The sequence below is a fragment of the Centropristis striata genome, chromosome 5 (assembly GCF_030273125.1).
Source record: "Centropristis striata isolate RG_2023a ecotype Rhode Island chromosome 5, C.striata_1.0, whole genome shotgun sequence".
In the NCBI taxonomy this organism is placed as follows: Eukaryota; Metazoa; Chordata; class Actinopteri; order Perciformes; family Serranidae; genus Centropristis; species Centropristis striata.
This window is the reverse complement of record NC_081521.1, coordinates 41,986,095-42,008,650: the sequence shown is the minus strand read 5'-3', so window position 1 is coordinate 42,008,650 and position 22,556 is coordinate 41,986,095. Positions and strand designations below refer to the sequence as shown.

The 22,556-nt window shown below is 39.4% G+C and overlaps 1 protein-coding gene across 2 annotated transcripts in view; it reads right to left on the bottom strand.

Annotated features, from left to right (window-relative positions):
* Positions 1–592: 592 nt before the first annotated feature.
* Positions 593–22,556, bottom strand: part of ephb2a (eph receptor B2a) — a 55,412-nt gene continuing 33,448 nt past the window's right edge. The window contains exons 3-16 of one of the 2 annotated variants that reach the window (XM_059332992.1): positions 22,280–22,556; positions 15,683–15,838; positions 14,379–14,714; positions 13,642–13,766; positions 13,084–13,246; positions 12,867–12,975; positions 8,915–8,982; positions 8,662–8,784; positions 7,994–8,241; positions 5,871–6,086; positions 4,415–4,564; positions 3,412–3,605; positions 2,522–2,677; positions 593–774 (exon numbers count right to left, since the gene is read on the bottom strand). The exon at positions 22,280–22,556 is cut by the window's right edge and continues 408 nt beyond it. In XM_059332992.1, coding sequence (XP_059188975.1) covers positions 666–774; positions 2,522–2,677; positions 3,412–3,605; positions 4,415–4,564; positions 5,871–6,086; positions 7,994–8,241; positions 8,662–8,784; positions 8,915–8,982; positions 12,867–12,975; positions 13,084–13,246; positions 13,642–13,766; positions 14,379–14,714; positions 15,683–15,838; positions 22,280–22,556 — 2,430 coding nt within the window. In that variant the 3' untranslated portion in view covers positions 593–665. Of the gene's footprint in view, positions 775–2,521; positions 2,678–3,411; positions 3,606–4,414; positions 4,565–5,870; positions 6,087–7,993; positions 8,242–8,661; positions 8,785–8,914; positions 8,983–12,866; positions 12,976–13,083; positions 13,247–13,641; positions 13,767–14,378; positions 14,715–15,682; positions 15,839–22,279 lie in introns of those variants that run through there. The other variant, XR_009394391.1, reaches the window with a different exon arrangement.

Sequence of the window (22,556 nt, the reverse complement as noted above, 5' to 3'; positions counted from 1 at the left end):
CATTGTATGTCTATTGCTGTAAAACTGCCAGCCAGTAAGATCTCCAAAAAGGCAATTGATATGATGACAATGTTACGAATGATAAGTTTAAATAATTAAATAAAACAACAAGGGTCCCAGCACGTTGCCCTGTGGCCTCTCAGTCAAAAATGTGGAAGACAAACATTGTGAGACAGTAGCAGTAAGAGCTGCTGTGAGTCAGCAGCTAGATTATTCTACATTAAGAACCATGTTTACTACCAGCTCTCAGCTCAGAAAGTAGCTTCAATTTACTTTTTCTTTTTCGTGATAATTTTCATCTCATCATCCCTCATAAAAAAGAGTCTTGTACAAAGTGCAAGGTCAGTCCTGCAAACTGATTCCTCCCTCAGTGTGTTGACCTGGTGGTAATTGGGCCAAGTGTAGTGTATTATTATTTAACAGAATAAATTATAAAAGCAAGGTGTCTCCTGACATGGACACAGACTGACTGTTACCTGAACATACAGCAGCTACAAGAAAACTATCAAACATGTGCAGTGCTGCAGACTGACAGAACCTTCTCAAGAGACAATAGGATGGTGGTGGATCACAGTCTGAGTCCTGAGAGGGTTCAGCTGACTGCAGGGTTGGTGGCTGCTGTGTTTCCTACTGTAAACAGAGCACTGTGCTCCTGGTCTGTCAGATCACACCTCTACTGAAGTGATCTGGTTCATCTGGGCCCTCATAGACTGGATGCTGTTGAGGATCTTCTTCTGGTGGCCGGCCAACGTCACTCCAACTCTCAGGATGTCCCTGAAGAGAAACTTGGTGTCAGTTCCAGCTCAGAACAACTCCTGACACTTTATATCCTTCAACACTTACTATTTTCTGGATACTGAAATAATTTTATGATATGATGTTAGCCACAAAGCAGTGCACCTAATTTAGCCTCTTGGACGAATTACTGGCTGCCCTAACAGACTGGACTCAGGGCTGACAACACTCATCTACATGTTTTTGGGTAAATATTTAATCTGTTTTAACTGAAAGTGGCTGTGTAATTAAAATGCTCAAAAAGATGTCAATATTAAACCTTGAAGAAAATGAATGGGAAGCAAACAGTCCCCTACGGATGGCTCCATATCTCCATATCCTCTATCCAAGGGCCAGTTTTGAAGAATCCAATGGAATTGATTGATTGATTGATTGATTGATTAATTGATTGATTGATTGATTGATTGATTGATTGATTGATTGATTGATTGATTGATTGATTGATTGATTGATTGGTTGATTGATTGATTGATTGATTGATTGATTGATTGATTGATTCATTATCTTTAACTGCTTATCTGAAGGGTGGAAGTGGGCTGGAGCCGATCTGACACTGGTTGCCAAACTATCACAGGGCTGACTGACTCATACAGACAGACAACCACTCATGCTCTCATACACTCCTACAGGCACGTTAGAGGCACCAACTAAAACTAAGTTGCATGTCTTTGGACTGTAAAGAGAACCTATGCTGACATGGGGAGAACATGCAAACTCAACACAGAAGGGCTCCGAGCCGGAAGCAGCCAACATATAGTCTAGAGGGAATTGTCCAAAAAGTGAAAGTGAGGAGCATTTATGGGTACAAGTCGGGAATCGGCCTACTTTACTTATTTCAAGGGTGCTGAATCCAAAAAAATGGTTCCCAAGCGAAATTTTGAGTTTTTGACCTTCTCATTTGCATATCAAAATGGCGGCTGTTGGTTGTTGGACCATTTCCCCTTAGTTTTTTTGTAAGTAGGCAATCAAAGATGAGGAAATTAAGTTTCTGGATCTATAGTCTAGGGTCAGAGCAAGGATATAGTGGAGGCTCAGTGTCTTTTTATGTATAAAATATATATATGCAAAATACCAACTTTTAAGGTGAAATTAAGCATTATTTGTGTCATTTTTTTAAGGCCGACATAAATATTCAATCAATATCACTTTTAAATGTTCCAGTTGGTATTTCGCATATATATATATATATATATATATATACATAAAAAAGGCACTGAGCCTCCACTATATCCTTGCTCTGACCCTAGACTATAGATCCAGAAACTTAATTTCCTCATCTTTGATTGCCTACTTACAAAAAAACTAAGGGGAAATGGTCCAATGACTGAGCAAGATGGGCAATTTGGTGGCCATTTGATACAAATTAGAAGGTCAAAAACTCAAAATTTCGCTTGGGAACCATTTTTTTTGGACTCAGCACCCTTGAGATATGTAAGGTAGGCTGGTTCCTGACTTGGACCCATAAATGCTCCTCACATCTTATTGGAGGCCTTTATTCTGAAATCCGTCTAGACTAATATGTCATTTCAAATACAGAATTACATGACTGAGGATGAAGACGCTGTCTGAATGGCACTCTTCAGTTTCTAATGTCTTTCTATAGTATGCTGATGGACGGATATTATATATTTCTTTACTACTTCAAACTAGAATCTGGATTTAAACCACATGTTACTGACTAACTATGATATTTATATGGTAGATGTATTAGAAGTTTGCAACATACTCCATGGTCATTTTGGAGACCACGTCAAAGCTGGTGAAGTCTTCGTTGGTGAAGTTCTCCTTGTACTGGCCCATCTTGATGGCATCCAGCCACTCATCCACTGTGCTGAAGGAGGAGAAGTCTGGAGTGGTGCGGTCCAGCAGAGGTAAGTGAACACTGAAATAAAAGAAAAGAAGAACATAACGCAGTGTGAGAGTGATTCATATGTGAGAGGAGAGGTCATCATGCAGTGCTGGAGGCAGTGGTGGTTCCAACCAGGGGCCTCCAGGGGCCACTGCCCCTGTGAAGAAGCCTTTGGCCCCTGCTGTGGCCCCTGTGTCAAATTAATAATAAAATGATCAATTTATAACGATGAACAATGGAACAACTAACCTTTTTGTTCAAACAATATCTCATTGTACACAAAAGGAACCCAGAATGTTACATTGTATAATAGTTTAACTCTCTGGAGTCTTAAAGGGATATTTTGTCCATTTTTGATCCATTTTCATGTCTTTACGTGTCTTTGTAAGTCATTTTGTGTCTTTTTTGGTCATTTGTGTCTTTTTTGTGTCTTTTTTTGGTAATTTTGTGTCTGTTGTTGTGTCTTTTTTAGTTATTTTGTGTCTTTTTTTTGTCATTTTGTGTCTTTTTTGTCATTTTTATGTCTTCTTTGGTTTTTTTTTTGTTATTCTGTCTTCTCATTTTGTGTCTTTTTTGGTCATTTTGTGTCTTTTTTGGTCATTTTGTGTCTTTTTCAAAACATTCAAAGATTTTGAATGCTTAAATATCATCTTTGTTCATTTTTTCATGTGCTAATGTGCCCCTCTGATTAAACACTGGCCCCTCCTTGGCCCCCACAGTGAAACTGGTCTAGAACCGCCCCTGGCTGGAGGACTTTTCTTCCATACCTTGATGATAATGGTGTGGTGGCCTTGAGGCTGTTGGGGTTGCGGATCATCTTGTCCAGCGTGCTGACGATCTGGCTGAACTTGGGCCGGTTGTTGCGGTCTTTCTGCCAGCAGTCCAGCATCAGCTGGTGCAGTGCACTGGGACAGTCCATAGGGGGCGGCAACCTGTAGTCCTGCTCTATGGCATTGATCACCTATGAGAAGTCAAATAGATGTTGAGTCTAGAACTATGTCTAGAATAGATTCAGTCCAAAACTACACTCTCAACAGAAAAGACACAAAAGCAAAAAGAGGAACTAAATGAAATAAAACCAATGTTGGATTGTTGCTTTTGGAGATAAACAACATTATAGATAAAAAGACAAAGACAAAATATTGGCTGATAAATCCAACAGCCAGATTTTCAAGGGATTTTAATGTTGTGTGTTACATATATTTTAATGTGTTGCTTACTTTGATCATTTAAACCAGGGGTGTCAAACTCAAATACACAATGGGCCAAATAAACCTTTAAATATATACCAAACATGTTTTGCTTTAACATTAAATATGGAACCAGCAACGCTTATAAACATACAATATATAACTAAATAGTGCAGACATGCAAAATCAAATTTCAAATAAAAAATGTGTCATTAATTTACAATAATAATATAATAATTTGGTATTGCCTCGCGGGCCAAATTAAATTTCACTGTGAGCCAAATTTGGCCCGCGGGCCAGAGTTTGACACCCCTGATTTAAACTTTTGTAAAATGTCTTTAACTACTATATTAGCTAAAAAAATGTATTTTTAAAAAGTATTCCTATAGTATACTTATTGTATTTCAACAGCAGTGTTGAGTCTGTATCACCTTCTTCTGGCAAAGACAGAAACTCCCTCAGCCTATATCCACAGAACATCTATACAGTTCTGCACAAAGCCCCCTTTCTACAATGGTCCTGCAGTAAAACATAAATAATAAAGCTGCTAAATGCTGGCTGATCTCCAGGGATTACTCACGTCCTGGTTGCTCATGTCCCAGTAGGGCCTTTCCCCGTATGACATCACTTCCCACATGACGATGCCATAACTCCAGCAGTCGCTGGAGGAGGTGAACTTCCTGTACTGGATGGCCTCTGGAGCCGTCCACCGGATGGGAATCTTCCCTCCCTGGAAACAAACAAGTGTGAAGGTGGGAAGTGGCACAGTGGACAGAGAGGAACAGCAGCTATCTCTATTACTGAGGCTGGTTGGGACCAAGGTTAGAATAGTTTGGGATTTTTCAATATTTTCAGCTTTAATTTCGTTGTGAGTTTTTGTTTTTCAAATTCAGTTAGTTTTAATTAGTTTTTAGATTGAGTTAGCTAGTTTTAGTTTTTATTAGTTTTAATGTTAGTTTTAGTTGTTTTGTAATGGGTGCCAGATTCAAAGAGGTCAAAATAAATTTTGCCTTTATTTCCTTTGGTTTATCATCTCAGCCCCAATAAGGTTATTAACTCTTACAGTTCTGGTGTTTCATCCAGTCTCAGTAACATATTCTCATGTGTTCCTGCAGGTTCACTAACCAGCAGCTGTTTAGTTGGAGCTAAATAAATATATTTCATATCAACCAAAAAGGATTATTCAGTGTTTCCCCTACATATATTCTGCAAAAGAACTGTGATTTGTAACATCATGGTTGAATTGAAGACTTTCACTCTCACACAGTGAAAGAACAACATCCAAAGTTTACAGAGTTTTGCTCCGGAGACACTTTTACCATAATAACTAAACAGTTTGCGCTATCAGGAAAATTCCAACGTTTTCTGAAAGCTGAGAAGTTTCTCTTTACTGCCAACATGGTTCATTACGGTGATTTCACTCACTCAGGAATACACACACTCAGCGGTGGAGAATAGAAACTGGATTATGTATAAAAAAGTGGACAAAGATGAAAACGAAGGACATTTTCACTATCATTTTAGTTCGTTTTAGTTAGTTTTGTAATCACACAATACAGTTTCAGTTAGTTATCGTTTTTTTAAGAACTCTCGTTTTTATTTTTATTTCAGTTAACAAAAATGTTTTTCCAATCCTAGTTTGGGTTATTTGGTTAGTTTTCGTTAACTATAATAATCTTGGTTTGGACTCATACTGACCTACTGGCCCGCCTGTTTTTTGGTTTGCTCCATTTCATGTTTAGCCAATTCCTGATTAAATTTAAAGTTTTTTGTAATTTCAATTTCTTTTTAATTATTCAAATTTAATTGCATTTTTATTGGATATAATTCAATTGAGTTTATTTTCATGCTCCTATGAATACATTTAATTTTTTATCCCACATTCACTGGCACAGACCAGTCACATGTCAACCAATCACTGCAAATTAATTTAGAAAAATGATGTCATACACAGAAACAGAACATATGATGTTTCATAAGGACTTCTAATGGTATCATGGTAAAATAAGACTCTGTGATGTGTGTTGAGGACTAACCAGAGCGCTGGTGTAGGTGGGGTCTGACGTGTCGTCCTCTAGGAAGCGTGACAGACCGAAGTCAGACACTTTGCACACCAGGTTGCTGTTGACCAGGATGTTCCTGGCCGCCAGGTCTCTGTGGACGTAGTTCATGTCACACAGGTACTTCATCCCTGCTGCGATGCCGCGCAGCATCCCCACCAGCTGGATCACTGTGAACTGCCCATCGTTTTGCTGTAAGACAAATCATTGAATTAATGTTCGTCTTTTGTGGTGAATAATGCAAATGACTGAACAGTACGTGTAAATGCTGTTGCATAAATGTGTGGGAGCGGGGAATTACTCGGCTTGGCTGCGTCCTAAAATTATGACCAGGACTGGGTCATTTAAGGATAGGAGAGGTCAGAGGTCAGGGAAGGTATGCAGGGGGAGAAGCAGAATAGGACAGGATGTGGAGGCTTCAGCAGACAACAGAACACTGAGCATAATCTGCAAATTCATAATTTAATGTAATAAATAGATTAATAATCTTTTGATGTAAGGTTAAAGTGGTTACAATTTAATATAATGCCATACGTGAGTTATTTTGAAGTTTACATTTTATTTTGTATTGTGGTGGAACTTAGTTTCCAGTTCCTGTTTTGTGTTGTGAAGTAAATGTGCAGCATACATGAGCTAACGCACATAGCTAATAAGCTAAATGGAAAGCTAACATGTGGAGCTGATGGTCACTTTGAAGACTGTGAAGACTTTAAGAAACTCTTTTTCATGACAAGCAGCCAACGAGGTATTTGTGCAAATTTAATGCCTTTCACATTGTTGTCGTCCAATTGTTTTGCACATGAAACGATGTAAGTTAATTTCTTTAATTTGCAATTTAATTTGATTTCAATGCAGTTCTTATGGCGTGAGAAGCAAGAAATGAATAAGAAAGATGAGACATTCTCAATAAACGCCCGTTTCAAAGAGCCATCCTGTTCTGTCATTGTGAAAAGAGCTACAGTACTTATTGTGAATAATAGGACTATATGTTTGAATTCCTACAAATCAACCACATATGTCCCTGCTGGCTTGGGATCAGATCCCCTTATGTATTTCTCTTGTCTAATCATTAGTCATGGATGGGTTGTTCCAATGAAATGACCTTTAAATTGATGATATTATTATTCACTTCGGCAACAGGCATTGGATGGTGACCTTTGTTTTGCCAAGGCTTCCTGGAGTGCTGAGTCTTGCAAAACGTACCATTTTAAAGCCCTTTAAAAGAAAATTCCAAGATAATTTACGCAAATTATATACATCCTTAACTCGAACTTTGGTGGCAGGGCTGACATTGGGCCAGAAGCTGGGCACAACCACTCACAGCCGGTCTATTCCTTACTTTCTATTCTGTACTTTCCTTTGAAAGACAGTTTTATTGCAGCAGGTGCAGTGATGCATGACTATGTCATGATCATAGGTCATGATCCATGGCTGGGAGGCATGAACGCACTAGGGGGGGGGTATGTCTCCCTGATTCATAGTGATCCAGTTTCCCCCCCCCCCACTTTCAGCGACAAACATCTCCGGTAAAACAGAGGATTAATGTTCCGTTAGTTAGACTATTTACATTACAGCACATAGAGAGTCCATCGGTTATTCCGAGCTCCAAGTTCTGACTTTCAGTGTTAATATAACACACCATAAGACGTTATGGTAAGAACGTGTTAGACCTGCCTTCAAAAAATAAAAGCAAACACATGTAGCTTTGAAAATAAGAGCAAATGGATGTGTTAGCAGAGTCCACCACATTATTGTCAAAAAGACTATCAAAATATGAAACCTTAAATAAAACACAGACAAACTCTTATTATCCTTTACAATAATTCAGAAAAAATATGCAATGATTAAGATGGAATAGTGGCATTAGAATGTGCGAGAAGCACCAAATTTCGGCTTTTAGGGCAAAAATGTTCTCCGGGGGAGCATGGTCCCAGACACCCGGACTCTGTTTGGGGGACTCAGAAAGTTAGTCTCAGAAAATCCTGACAGACAATAAAATGCCCAGCAGGATGTTCAGGGTGATGAAAGGAGGAGAGATGTTTTTGGGTCCTTCATTGAGTCAATTTGTTTGGCTTCTTTTATGTAAATACGTAGTTTACCCTGAGGAAGGAGTCCAGGGATCCGTTCTCCATGAACTCCGTGATGATCATAACAGGGCTGCTCTTGGTCACCACCCCCTCCAGATGGATGATGTTGGGGTGGTCAAACTGGCCCATGATGGACGCCTCACTCAAGAAGTCCCGCCTCTGGCGTTCGGTGTAGCCCGCCTTCAGCGCCTTGATAGCTATCAGGATCTCTCTCTTCCCAGGCTGCCGCAGGTTTCCACTGCACACCTCCCCAAACTCACCTGATGGGAAGAAAAGAGCAGTCAGGGCAAAGAGAATGATATTTAAAGATGTAGATTTAAACAAATCACTTCCTGGTTTTGTTAGAGCGTAAGCTTTTACAGCTTCTAACTCTCACCCGGGTTCTTTTTCCTAAACTTGGTCTTACAAAACACTCAGGACAAATAAATAAAGTCAACCATTTATTGAAAGAATATTAGCCAAATGCAATGCTCAGCGCTGGACTCTGCCATGTGACCCCGATTGATTACAAACTTCCTTAATGTTACATATATTCTTCGTGGGTTGGGCACCCCATACATATGGGTGGGCTCTTTAACGCAATTGGTCAATTTGTTTGTGAAATGCCATGGTTTTGGCTGAGCTCTGCTTTCTCTGGTACTAAACATCATTTTCTTTCTCATGCACTGTTTTTACTTTACCTGCACCAATAACTTGTTCAATCTTGACACAGGAAATGTCAATCTCCTTGGCAAATTCTCTCACTGCTTCATTAGGGTCTTCGTATGTGAAGGGGTCGATGTAGATCTTCATCCCCGGTGACACTTCAACAGAGAGATGGAAGAGACAGCAACAGCTACACAAATAACTGGTACATAACGGCATAAAGTCCCTGCGTCTGTTTCATATTCTGCCAAAACAAAACATGTCACACAGAACAACAGTGTTACTTACTGTGACCACTGGTGTAATGCTGGAGTTTGTCTGTGTATTCTGATTCTGGTTGGTCAGAATTTCTCCTGCTGAGAACAAAAACACAGAGGTTTAATTTTAAGAGATCCATCTCCATGAACTCAAGATGAAGACCCTGTGATATGGCTGGAGCTCTGGAAAAAGCTGGTAAGTGGACTTAGAGTTGGCATTGTTGTGTCACAATGCAGTAATAGGGTTAGATATATAGATATATAGATATAAGGTTTGATAGCAATAAAGAGGAATTTGTGCACTGTTGTTATCTTTACTCTTAACAAGTGAGTGGAGCTGTGCAGCTGGCTGTGTTGGTCATACTTACCATTCAAAACAAGGATTTTGCAGTGCTATTTGCATCTCTTCTACAGAAATGTGCACATGAACAGATGCTGTGATCTCCAGTTTAACGAGTAGTTATGGTGAACATGTTTCATGTGTTTATGTGACATGGATGATGCACAGCAAACAGTGAAAACAAATGTGGGACTAAAACTTACAATGTTTGATAAAGACCAAAGCTAGACATGTTAAATATCCTGTTAGATATTTTGTCACACTGCAGGCAAAAGTATTTCAACATTATTAATTTATGCAGATCTCTTTTCAACCCAGTCACACATCAAAATGTCAATGTGCTACATTTGTTCACAGGGCAAAACATGTATTGGTTTTGCAATAACAGTTCTAAAATTGTGGGATGACCTTGTTTTTCTGGTGACCTTCTCTGGAACAAAATGAATCGCAGACATTATTATTTGTTGTCATATTTATTTAAAATGCTAATTTTAAGTTACTTTTTCACAATACCGTCTTTTGGAATAATTTGTGGCAAAAAATGTTAATTTTACTGTCAAAATCCTTGTTTAGTGAATGCAGACGATCTTCAGTTTAGATTTCGTTAAAAAAAAAATTTCAGGTCTAAAATTGTTGGAATTCAGAGTTTTCCACTGTTGCTATGCTGGTTGCTATGGACGCTGCTGAACCCACCCAGCTGGACATTTCTCAACACAAAAATATGAAAATATCCTTAATAAATAATAACAAAATGGGACCTTCTCTTATAGTCAACAACTGTGGCCAGTTATTGGTAAAATATTGTTGAATTAAATATTCACCCATTTAACAATTTGATATTTAAAACATAAAATGCAGTTACCATCCCCTTAAACTCCTTAGTGTACTTCTTATGTAATATTCAAAATGTTTGACCCACAGTAGCATTTATAAAAATTGTGTTCCTACCAGTTGCAGGTGATGCACACGTCTATGTACATAAACTAAACAATCGTCATAGTGAATAGGTTAAGATTAAATTAATATTAGGAAACAAACCAAAACAAAAGCTATTGGTTAGGCATTATAAAAGATAATTTAAGTAAAATAAATGCACATAAATAAAGGTTATGAAGATATTTGTTTACTACCCCCCTTCTGCCCCCCAGAGAGCAACTTTTCATGCTTATTATATAATTTCCTTCCTCCTTTGCTTTCACACTTCTTAACATCACTTCCAACTTGGTGTAGTTCATGATTTTTATGGCCACCAGAGTGCACCAATAACTACAAATGTAAACAAGGGTAAACAAGTTGTTATACAACTGCCACATGCCCCCTTCCTGACCAGCTGATATGACATGTTTTATACCAATAAATAACTTATCATACTTAGTATGATACCAGTATCAGCCTGCTGCAGCCTCTTACAGACAGTAATGTTGGCCAGGATCACCAGCCATCACGCAGCTCTCAGGTTATTCATCAAAAAAGTGAAAAGTGAGTCTGAAACATGTTGATGGCCCTGTTGGCCTCCTGCAGGATAGCCCCCGCCCCTCTATAATCTATATATATATATATATATAGATAGATAGATAGATAGATAGATAGATAGATAGATAGATACCAGTATAGGCCCTGCCCCTCTATAATCTATATATATATATATAGATAGATACCAGTATAGGCCCCGCCCCTCTAGAATCTATATATATATATATAGATACCAGTATAGGCCCCGCCCCTCTATAATCTATATATATATATAGATAGATACCAGTATAGGCCCCGCCCCTCTAGAATCTATATATATATATATAGATACCAGTATAGGCCCCGCCCCTCTATAATCTATATATATATATAGATAGATACCAGTATAGGCCCCGCCCCTCTAGAATCTATATATATATATATAGATACCAGTATAGGCCCCGCCCCTCTATAATCTATATATATATATAGATAGATACCAGTATAGGCCCCGCCCCTCTATAATCTATATATATATATAGATAGATACCAGTATAGGCCCCGCCCCTCTATAATCTATATATATATATATATATATATATATATATAAATACCAGTATAGGCCCCGCCCCTCTATGTTAGTGGATGGGACATGAGCCAAATTAAAAATCTAAGTCATGTTTTTCCCCAACATTGTTTCAGTGACTTTAGGTTACTTGTGTTAATGCTTCTTCAATTGTTACATCTTCTGAAAAAGGGTTTTAATCCTAATGTGATGTAATGAACCAGGGGGCGTGGCTTCATGATTGACAGCTGGTGTTAGCGTGGGAACTCAATACCTCAGCTCCACTTTCTGTCACTACTGTGCAGACTCAGACAACTAATTAAAATGGAGGAACTTAACAATAAGCCATTGTATTGTTGAGCTGTCAAGGACACACGAGGGCTTTTGTGTTGAGAAATGTGGTGACATAACGTAAAGACAATGACTCAAACTACATGAAGCTGGACGCTTTCAGCCATCACCATAGCAACGATGGAAAACGGTGCATTCCAACAATTTTCTGGCAAGGCCTGAAATAATCTTTGTTATCAAACTAAAGATTGGTGGGAGATGCTAGCAAGATTAATAGTACTGCTGAAAGTGCTGCTATGTTTTAACCCTTTATCAGGCAAATAACCATATTTGGTAACTTGATCTATTACATTACATCTATAACAGGTCTCCTCATAGAACCATATGGGTTTCTACATCACAGATAGAGACACTGTGGCATCTGACCAATCAGTAAATCACACAAGATTCAAGCTTTCCTTTATTGTCATTGTATTAAAAAACTAACAACTAAATTTACGTGTGCTTCTCATATATAAGGTGCTTTAAAAAAGACATTCAGACATTAAACATATGTAATAAGTAGTCTAAAAAGATAATAAATAGTTTAAAGGTAAAAGATAAAGTGGTGATGTATGCAGATGATGTGTTATTGTCTATTGAGGGTTGCTGTGGGAAAGAGACTAAATATAATAATAATAATGAATCAATTGACCTCGATTTGCAATATAAAAATGAAACATTTTGCAAAAAGTCTTGTAATATAACACTTCAGGGTTATTTTCAATTTCCAGGAGTGCCCTATAAAGGGTTAATATACTGCATTTTCACTGAGAGAAGAATGAATTTTTGTGTTTTCACAGAAATACACTTGTGAGGGTCAGTCACTCCATGTGACCACTGGCCAATAGGACAAAATATGCCAAAGAAAATGGTTATTGTGGACCAACATGCTCATATCACATCTGACTGTGAGACTGGGTTGCTATTCTTCAGTATTTCTATATTATCCCTAACTGTAATGTGAAAGGGAATGCCTGCAGTGATGAACCAACAGAAGATCCTCAACATCTCTTATTAGGCTGTTACAGACCAAAAAGCCTAAAACACATTAACACATGAACACTTTAACACAGTGGAGACAGAGCTGACTTCCAAAATGATTTGGCGACCCCCAGAAATCATCTCGCAACCCCAACTGGGGTCCCGACCCTAAGGTTGAGAATAGCTGCTTTATGGTCCACTACTGTAGAAAGTGTAGCAGCTCATCTAACAGCTGCCAATAGAAAGAAGCCACTTCAATGGACACATGCGTTGTTATTATATTGTTTCATGGCCTGGAACATTCTGGCTCACCTGCGGCAGACAATGATGAAGACAGTGATGGCAATGATGAAGACTACGCCTGCAGCGGCGGAACCAATGATGAGGGGTAGCTTCTCCTGAATACTGGAGTTATATTCCTCTATGGGTAAAAACACACAAAACCAACAAATATGACTCATTTTTAGATTGGGCTGTGATCCATGAAGCTCCTGGGACTAACGTGTGCTGGTCTAGTTTCTCTTCCTACCTTCAGTCATGGTCTGGAAGTACATTTTGCCACTAAAGCGTCCAAATCCAGCGACGGTCCGAGCCCGAACCTGGAAGACGTAGATGGTTCCAGGCTTCAGGCCTCGGACCACTGCAGTGTTGGTCTGACTCCTGGTGAGGGACGAGTTCCACTCTGCCTGGTTCTGAAACACATGCAGCAGAAATACACATCAGGAAACTGACAATCAAATGCTCAGATTAAAAATGCTAATTTTAAGTTACTTTTTCACAATACGTGACGTACGCTCGTTTGATAAATGAGGCCAGTGTGTGTATATGTGTGTCTGAGTCTCCACGCAAATATGTGAAATGAACCATTTTCATTTTATATGCTGATTACACTTATTATTAAGCCAAGCAGAAAAAGCTTCATCCCCCCAAAAAATACTTTAAACATTTTTATTTTATTTTTAAACTTTAAAATGGGTAGTTTGACCTGCAACATAACAGGAGGGTTAAACTCTAAATAAGTCACTAGAGCAGTCTGATGTCTGTAGGAGCTCTCATGTGTTTCTGATCTGTGACAGCAGTGATGTACCTTCTCATAGTACTGCAGCTCATAGTCCAGGATGACCCCGTTGGGCTGGTCCGGCTGGGACCAGGACAGGGTGATGGTGGTAGGGGTCCTGCTCACCTGGTGGATGATGGACACTGATGATGGTGCTGAGAACAAAACAAGGAGAACAAACTTTAGAGGCTGTGTAGAAAATATTGACAAGAACAAGTGTAGTAAATAGACTTTTGCTGAAGTTTTTTTCTGCGTTAGTTCAGGCGGAATACGGTAGTCACGCCTGCTTGGCTGTCAGCTGGTCTGACAACCGATCACTATCACACACACACAACTAGGCGGTCCATTTAAACTGTTCTGCCTCTCATTCCTCCTGCATCGCATCACTCTGCTGCACACACTGCTGCATTAAACCTCCCTCCACCACCCCAAGCACCACCAGTACAAGCCAGAGTAAGAGTATTTTTAGGATGAATTATTTGCAATGTTGTAATGTCTGCAAGTGTCAGTACTATTGCATATAGCATATTCAGGTTCTGCTCTGCATGTCCCGGGGGATCGAATGTTGCACTCAGCCAGAATCTGTTGCATGCTGCACAGATACTGCCTGATAGCTTCTAGAGCAGAACCCACACCGCCAAATACAACTGTACCAACCATCTTGCAATAAATGGTTAAAATCTATGACGAGAGTATTCCTGACTGAACTGAGATTATAACTGACTCAAAGTGATGTTATGCCTTGCAGAAAGTGTTGCTGTCCTCACCAGCCTGGTTGGTGGTGATGTTGACAGACGTGTGCTGTGGTGAATAAGGACTCTGGTCAGAGACTCCGTTGACAGCTTGTATCTCGAAGGTGTACTGTGTGTGAGCCAGCAGGTCGCTGATCTGGACGCTGACGTCGGTCAGGCCCAGCTGACGGGGGACGAACTGCACGTTGTCTCCGCAGCGCGTGCAGCCGCCGCGGCCGCTGCCGCAGCTCTTACAGATGATGTTGTAGACCACGTCCTCCCGGCCGCCGCCCTCCTGGGGGGGGCTCCACTCCAGCCTCAGAGAGGTCTCATTCACTATGGAGATCACAGTCTGAGGAGCTGATGGAACAGCTGGGGAAGAGAGAAAGACAATCATTATCATTCTTTACTTGAAAAGGTGGTAACACTTTACAATAACCATTATTTATAAATGGTAAACAGATATAAACATATATATATATGCAAAATACCAACTTTTACGGTGAAATTAAGCATTATTTGTGTCATTTTTTAAGGCCGACATAAATATTTAATCAATATCACTTTTAAATGTTCCAGTTGGTATTTTGTATTTTGTATATATATATATATATATATATATATATATATATATACATAAAAAGACACTGAGCCTCCACTATATCCTTGCTCTGACCCTAGACTATAGATCCAGAAACTTAATTTCCTCATCTTGATTGTCTACTTACAAAAAACTAAGGGGAAATGGTCTAATCACTGTGCAAGATGGGCAATTTGGTGGCCATTTGATATACAAATTAGAAGGTCAAAAACTCAAAATTTCGCTTGGGAACCATTTTTTTTGGACTCAGCACCCTTGAGATATGTAAGGTAGGCCGGTTCCTGACTTGTACCCATAAATGCTCCTCACTTCTTATAGGAGGCCTTTATTCTGAAATCCGTCTAGACTATTCCTGGTTTTACGAAAACAAAGATTTTTGAATTTGATCTCTCCCCTTAAATTCAAACCACATTCCCTTTCACAAAACATGGTTTGTATTAATTAAGTTGTATGCAGCAGGTACACTGCTCTCCATGAACGTGCTGTCTTGACAGTTTTTATACATACTTATACAGGGCATCTGTTTTTATACATACTTGTACAGGGCATCTGTTTTTATACATACTTGTACAGGGCATCTGTTTTTATACATACTTGTACAGGGCATCTGTTTTTATACATACTTGTACAGGGCATCTGTTTTTATACATACTTGTACAGGGCATCTGTTTTTATACATACTTGTACAGGGCATCTGTTTTTATACATACTTGTACAGGGCATCTGTTTTTATACATACTTGTACAGGGCATCTGTGGAGGGTCGGAGTCAGCGCGGTAGTAGCCGTTGCGACACACACAGTTCGTTGCTCCCTCGCTGGTGGTTCGGCTGTTAATGGGGCACTGCAGACATTTGTGATCTCCCTGTGCAGCCTTGAAGAACCCTGATATACAAGCTGTATGGGAGATATTCAGTAGGGGAAGAGGTGCAAGGTGCACAGAGAAAAAAGGGAAGAACCAAAAAACAAATCAGACCAGCATGCTTAGCATCAAAGAGTATGATCTACCATACAAGAGAGAAATAGGAAAAACGCTCCACAGTGTCAACTATATATGAATCGGCTGCTTTAGTATCAGAACCATCAGTATTAGTATAAGTTAGATCCAGAATTAGTATGTCTGAGCTCTTTCATCTTGACATTTTCCCTGCAGATCATATGTTTAGTCATGATAGCCCAGACATGTGCATCTCATAAAGGTCAGCTCATCGAAGTGACATTTTCTGGGACTCCTTCAGAGGCGATCAGTTCTGCTCTTCACAGGGTTATAAAACAACTCAGAACATGTGGAGCTGAGGACACTACTTTGAATTACAAAAGATAAATAGGGAAAGACTATGGGGAAGCAAGAAAACAGTTTTATGAATCAATGTTTTATTTTTTCTCTTTTATGTTCTCTGATTGTATTATGGTAGAGGCTTAGTATTCACTTTAAATATGATCAAAAAAAGATTGAACATTAAATTGTTAAATAAAAAAAATGAGGAGAAGACAGTAGCTGTAGAGAACACAGTAGCTATAGAGAACACAGTAGCTATAGAGAACACAGTAGCTATAGAGAACACAGTAGCTATACAGAACACGGTAGCTGTAGAGAACACAGTAGCTATAGAGAACACAGTAGTTATAGAGAACACGGTAGCTGTAGAGAACACAGTAGCTATAGAGAACACAGTAGCTATACAGAACACGGTAGCTGTAGAGAACACAGTAGCTATACAGAACACAGTAGCTATAGAGAACACGGTAGCTGTAGAGAACACAGTAGCTATAGAGAACACAGTAGCTATAGAGGACACAGTAGCTGTAGAGAACACAGTAGCTGTGAAGAACACAGTAGCTATAGAGAACATAGTTGCTATAGAGAACACAGTACCTGTGGAGAACGCAGGGGACCACAGTAGCTATGGAGAACACAGTAGCTATAGAGAACACAGTAGCTATGGAGAACATAGTTGCTATAGAGAACACAGTAGCTGTGGAGAACGCAGGGGACCACAGTAGCTATGGAGAACACAGTAGCTATAGAGAACACAGTAGCTATGGAGAACACAGTAGCTATGGAGAACACAGTAGCTGTAGAGAACACAGTAGCTGTAGAGAACACAGTAATGTAGAGAACACAGTAGCTATGGAGAACACACTAGCTATAGAGAACACAGTATCTGTGGAGAACACAGTGTCTCTGGGGACCACAGTAGCTATATAGGACACAGTAGCCATAGAGAACATAGTTGCTATAGAGAACACAGTTGCTGTGGAGAATGCAGGGGACCACAGTAGCTATGGAGAACACAGTAGCTGTGGAGAACGCAGTAGCTATAGAGAACACAGTAGCTGTAGAGAACACAGTAGCTTTAGAGAACACAGTAATGTAGAGAACACAGTAGCTATGGAGAACACAGTATCTCTGGGGACTAGGGCTGAACGATATGGACAAAATTTCATATCTCGATATTCATGCCAGATATCTCGATATAGATACGATACAATATGACTACGGCTTTCGGTGAAAACCAAGCATTTTTCAGAAAAATAAAAACATCATAATACAAAAGAGTGCAGTTTTATTGATTAGAACTCACTGCCAGTCATCAACATTAACATAAAGTCACTCAATAATAAATAAATTAAAAAAAATTAACATTTTACTGCAGCTCCGCTTTGACAATAAATAACCAATGCAGCAGCTGGTGGAAGGTGAAACATTGAAAGTGCATTGAAGTGCAACATACGGTGCATAGTGCAGCACACGGTGGTGTTGTTTCAAGTGGTGAAACAAGTTGGTTGTGTTCCCTTGTTTCCTTCCCGTGCTTCGTCGCATTTTTCGCCAAGCACGACCTGCACAACACCTCGCTCTGGTCGACATCATCCTTTCTAAATCCAAAATACCTCCAAATAATGGAGGATGATTTATGTTTTGGCACAAAATTAGATTCTGCACTGCCACCGGCCGCATTATCTTCCGCACTCATGTCACTTTTCTTTCGTTTCTTTCGTTTTGATTTCCCCGCTGTGAATGTCCTGTGTGTGTGGCTGTGTGCGTCTCAGTCTACGTCTCCCTCACTCCCACCCTCCTATGATTGTCATTGGTTGGCTTCAGCTGTCGATCCACAGCAAGCATGAAATAAGCTTTGTGGTTGGCTGGCCGTAGTGGTGCGTTCAAGGGCAATCTTAAAAGTAATGTTTATGGTGACTGCCAGAGCTTTACATGCAGGGCGAGCGCGGGGGAAATATATCGTTTATATCGCTGCTTTTCCGATATTAATATCTTGAATCTTATTTATTTTATTTATTTATTCGTTTATTTAACAGGGACAGTGCATGGCTCTCAGCCGTACCAGAATTAGCTACAAGCTAAATTTCATCTGTAGTCCCTGGGCAGGAACAAATAACATACATCTAAGACAAACAAACAAGGCTTTCAAACAGCAACAACAAAGTTTCACACTCTTAAAACACAATACAACACAGAACAACAACAAGAGTAAAATCACAGTATTAAGCTACAACACAAAACAATGTTAAAATACAACACTTAAGAGATTGCAAAATAGTGAACTAATGTTTGAGTTTATAGTTGGTGGGTGCATGATTGAGTGGATCTTCATATCTCGATAAAGATACGATAACGATATATCGTTCAGCCCTACTGGGGACCACAGTAGCTATCAAGAACCCAATAGCAGTAGAGAACAAAGTAGCTATAGAGGAAACATTAAATGTGGAGAACACAGTATCTGCAGAGAACAAAATAGCTGTAGAGAACACAGAAGCTATAGAAAACTATTCCAACACAAAATCACATAGGTCGTTCCAAGACTGTTGGGAGACTTCATCACATTACCAGAAGAAGTCTGTGCTAACATCAGTCAGGAGAAGAGTTGTTAAAAACCGACAGTCACCTCTGATTAATGTGACTCCTCAAAGGACAGACCATTAGGAGGAACCCATGGCCCAACTGTTGGCTATGCAACTCAAAAGCATTACTTAGAGCCTGGCCAGGTGGGTTTTCATCTCATAAACCTGAAATTCTCGTGTGATCTTGTGATTTCGCATATCCATTCAGCTGCTGTGTGAGGTAACTCTTGCATAGCCAGATCTATTTCCAACATAGATAGTTTACATTAAATTAGCAAAATAAAAGGGCAAATAATAACAAAAAGGAACAAAACCAACCACCAATGTACTTCAGCCAATCTCCACTCAACTCAAGAGTGAAATGGACAGTTTAAATGACAAACAGCGTTAGTTTTCCACTAACTGCAGACATAATAAGGGTCGCCAACACACTGATCTGCTGATGGGATGAAGTAAACATTCTTGGGACTAAAGCGACTTATAAAAATACAAGAATTAGAAAATCATAAGGCAATAAGGGACTACGTAGTAAATATCCTGTATCATCTATGACATTACACAGGGGGTTATAAAAACAGTATCGAGTGTTTAAGCAATTAAAGAATCGTTACTAGTTTTTTCTCTACTCAGCAGTTGGTTCAGAGTTAACGAGTAATGACTCAACAATGACTTCATGTAATCAGTAACGTCACTCAAACTGTTGTTTGACTCATTATCTTTTACATAGTCCTCACTCAGGACTTGTTAGGGAAGTAATCTTCATGACTCGTTCATTATCAAGTCACTCCTGATTGGTCCCTCACTCGTTTCTCAATACAGCCATCATTAGCTGCTCTATAAAATTTGAATAGGCGTCACTCATTAACAAATGATACACTAGCAAATAGTTCCTCACTCGTTTCTGAATTGCTTCCAAAGGAACTAATTATTAGCTACTCTAAATTTGAATAGGAGTTCCTTATTGGTTCCATAGCAGTTCATCATTCCATAAACATTTCTTGCTGAGCTAATCAATAACTTAACATTAGCTACTATAAATTTGATTAGAAGGAACTTGTCAAATGGTTCCCTAGCAGTTAGTTTCTCACTTGTTTGTGAAATAACTAATCATTGACTAATTAATAAATGGTCTATAAATATATAGAGGAGGTACTCATTGCAAATGGTTCGCTGGCTATTTGTTCCTTGAAACATTCCTCATATGTTTCCTGGTAACTTGTGTGTACCTCGTTGTAAAGTGTTACCAGTAGACAGACAAGGTTGACTAGACCAGTAGTTCTCAACCTTTTTGAGTCGTGACCCCCAATTTAACATGCATGTTGTCCCCGACCCCCGCTCACTTAATATTTTATTGTTACTTTTAATCTAAGTCCTTTGCTATCAGTTTAAAGGTCCATTCTGACCTCCTGAGTGTGTAACAGTCAACTTCAAGCCAGAGACTCCTTGGAAAGTAACAACTTGATACTTTGGGATTTGTCAGAAAAGACACAAAATTACCCAAAAAAGAATCAAATTGAACACAAAATGACACAAAATGATAAAAAAAGACACAAAATGACCAAAAAATTACATAAAATTAAGCAAAAAAGGACTCAAATTGATCCCCAAATGACAAAAAATTACCAAAAAAAGACACAAATTGACCCAAAAAAGACACAAAATGACCAAAAAAAGGAAACAAAATGACCAAAAAAGACACAAATTCACCAGAAAAGAAACAAAATGACCAAAAAAAGACACAAAATGACCAAAAAAGACACAAAATGACCAAAAAAAAGACACAAAATGACCAAAAAGACTAAAACACACTTTAACACAGTGGAGACAGAGCTGACTTCCAAAATGATTTGGCGACCCCCAAAAATCATCTTGCGACCCTAATTGGGGTCCCGACCCCAAGGTTGAGAATAGCTGGACTAGACTACAGAACATGTTCCACTGAACAACCCTTGTGCCCCTGCACTCTCTCTGCTCTATATATAAGATAAAGAAGGGGGATGGCAGGTCTGCCATTGGTCATTTTGCTAAAGAGGGGATGGCATCCCCCTCGAAAATCGACGACTGGACACATCTAACTTAACTTAATCCCACAAGATAATGCAGGGATAATCCTTTGACCTTCATCTCCAGATCATCAAGGGGAGTATGGTCCTTTGTGTTACAGACATTACAGACTGAGTCACATGTTAGTCCTCATTCAGCCAAGACACAGTAAATGACCTGATTGGGATTAATAATATGGATCGGTTAGAAGACTTTAATAATAGGAAGACTGTGCACACCAGACAGGAACAGGGGATACAAGTGAATCAGAATCATTCACATCTCATAAAATACTAATAAGTGTTGCCAAATGTTTTGAATAGCAAGTAGCTAAAGCCTGCCTAAAATATTAGGAGGCATCAATAGCATATGCATATCTGTGATGTCAATAACATAACTATTTCCATATAGGCTATACAAAACTAGTCTGACAAAATCCGCTGGGGTTTGTTTCCATGACAACAATACCTTGACATACCACATGTCAGTCTGCCAACGTTGTTTTCCCAACAATTGAGCTAAGTAGTGCAGCTAACAGCAGTTAGCGAGTTAGCTTCACTTTTACAACAAGCACCAATCTCGGGTCGCAATGCACTCCTTGACAAAGTAAATGTAATAATGTGATAAGTAAGACATTATATTACGTTATTAGCTTCTACCGATAATAATTTCAGATTGCTCCTGGGAGCACTGAGGGAATCAGTGATTGGTTGTAAGGTACGCTCACAGCTCAGTCACAGTTCATTCAGAGAGCTACAGCTGTGGTAGACCACATTCACTGAGCAACACATTGTCATGAATGGGTTGGCATGATTATGAAACCTTATGCTACGTGGTTCATATCCTAAAAAATAACTTTTTACTACTTAGTTAGGTTTAGACAACAAAACCACTTGCTTACATTTAGTAAAAAAGAACAGGGTTAAGCTTTAAATAACTGCTTACATTCAGGACTACTGGATGCATGTATGTCAGTGACGTAGAACACAAGGAAAGATGTTTCCAATGGGACTAGAACAATGGTCTCCTGTGTCCAGACCCATGCTGTGATCCCCTGATATGTCATCACTGACTTGGTTTTGACTGAAATGTACAGATATTCACTGGATAAGTGAAAATGCTGACCTGCTGATCGCACTACTAAATTGAACAACAGTCAAAGTAATTTTGCAGTGGTTTATGTGCGAACAACGGAATTGTACTGCCAAGTCCAATATTTGCTGAGATGCATTTATGTCTGGACTACAATGGCGAACCAACTGACCTGCATACATTTTCACAAATGGAAAAACAACTCAGTTGTGGCTCTCAGTAAATATTTAGGTGAATGAATTAAAGGTTCTGTCAAAAGCAGTTAAAAATAAATCAAGGAAACAAAACAGAGGTGTCATAAAACAGAGAAAGAAGTGTGGAACAGTGCTGGTGGGTCCTTACCTCTGCAGGCTGTACCGTTCTCTACTGCCTCGTATCCAGCTTTGCACATGCAGCGCCCAATGGGAACCATCCACTCCCCGTCCCCGTTACAGTACAGCTTGATGGGGACATCCACCTCTTCCCCATTGGGAACACAAACACCTCTGGCTGCCACCAAGGAGGTGCTCTCTGCTCCAGACAGAGTCTCAGGAAAGATGGCGCCATTCTGGATCACACGAGGACATTTCCTGTAGAAGACTCGAACAGCGATGAGTGACATGCAGGCACCATAATCCTG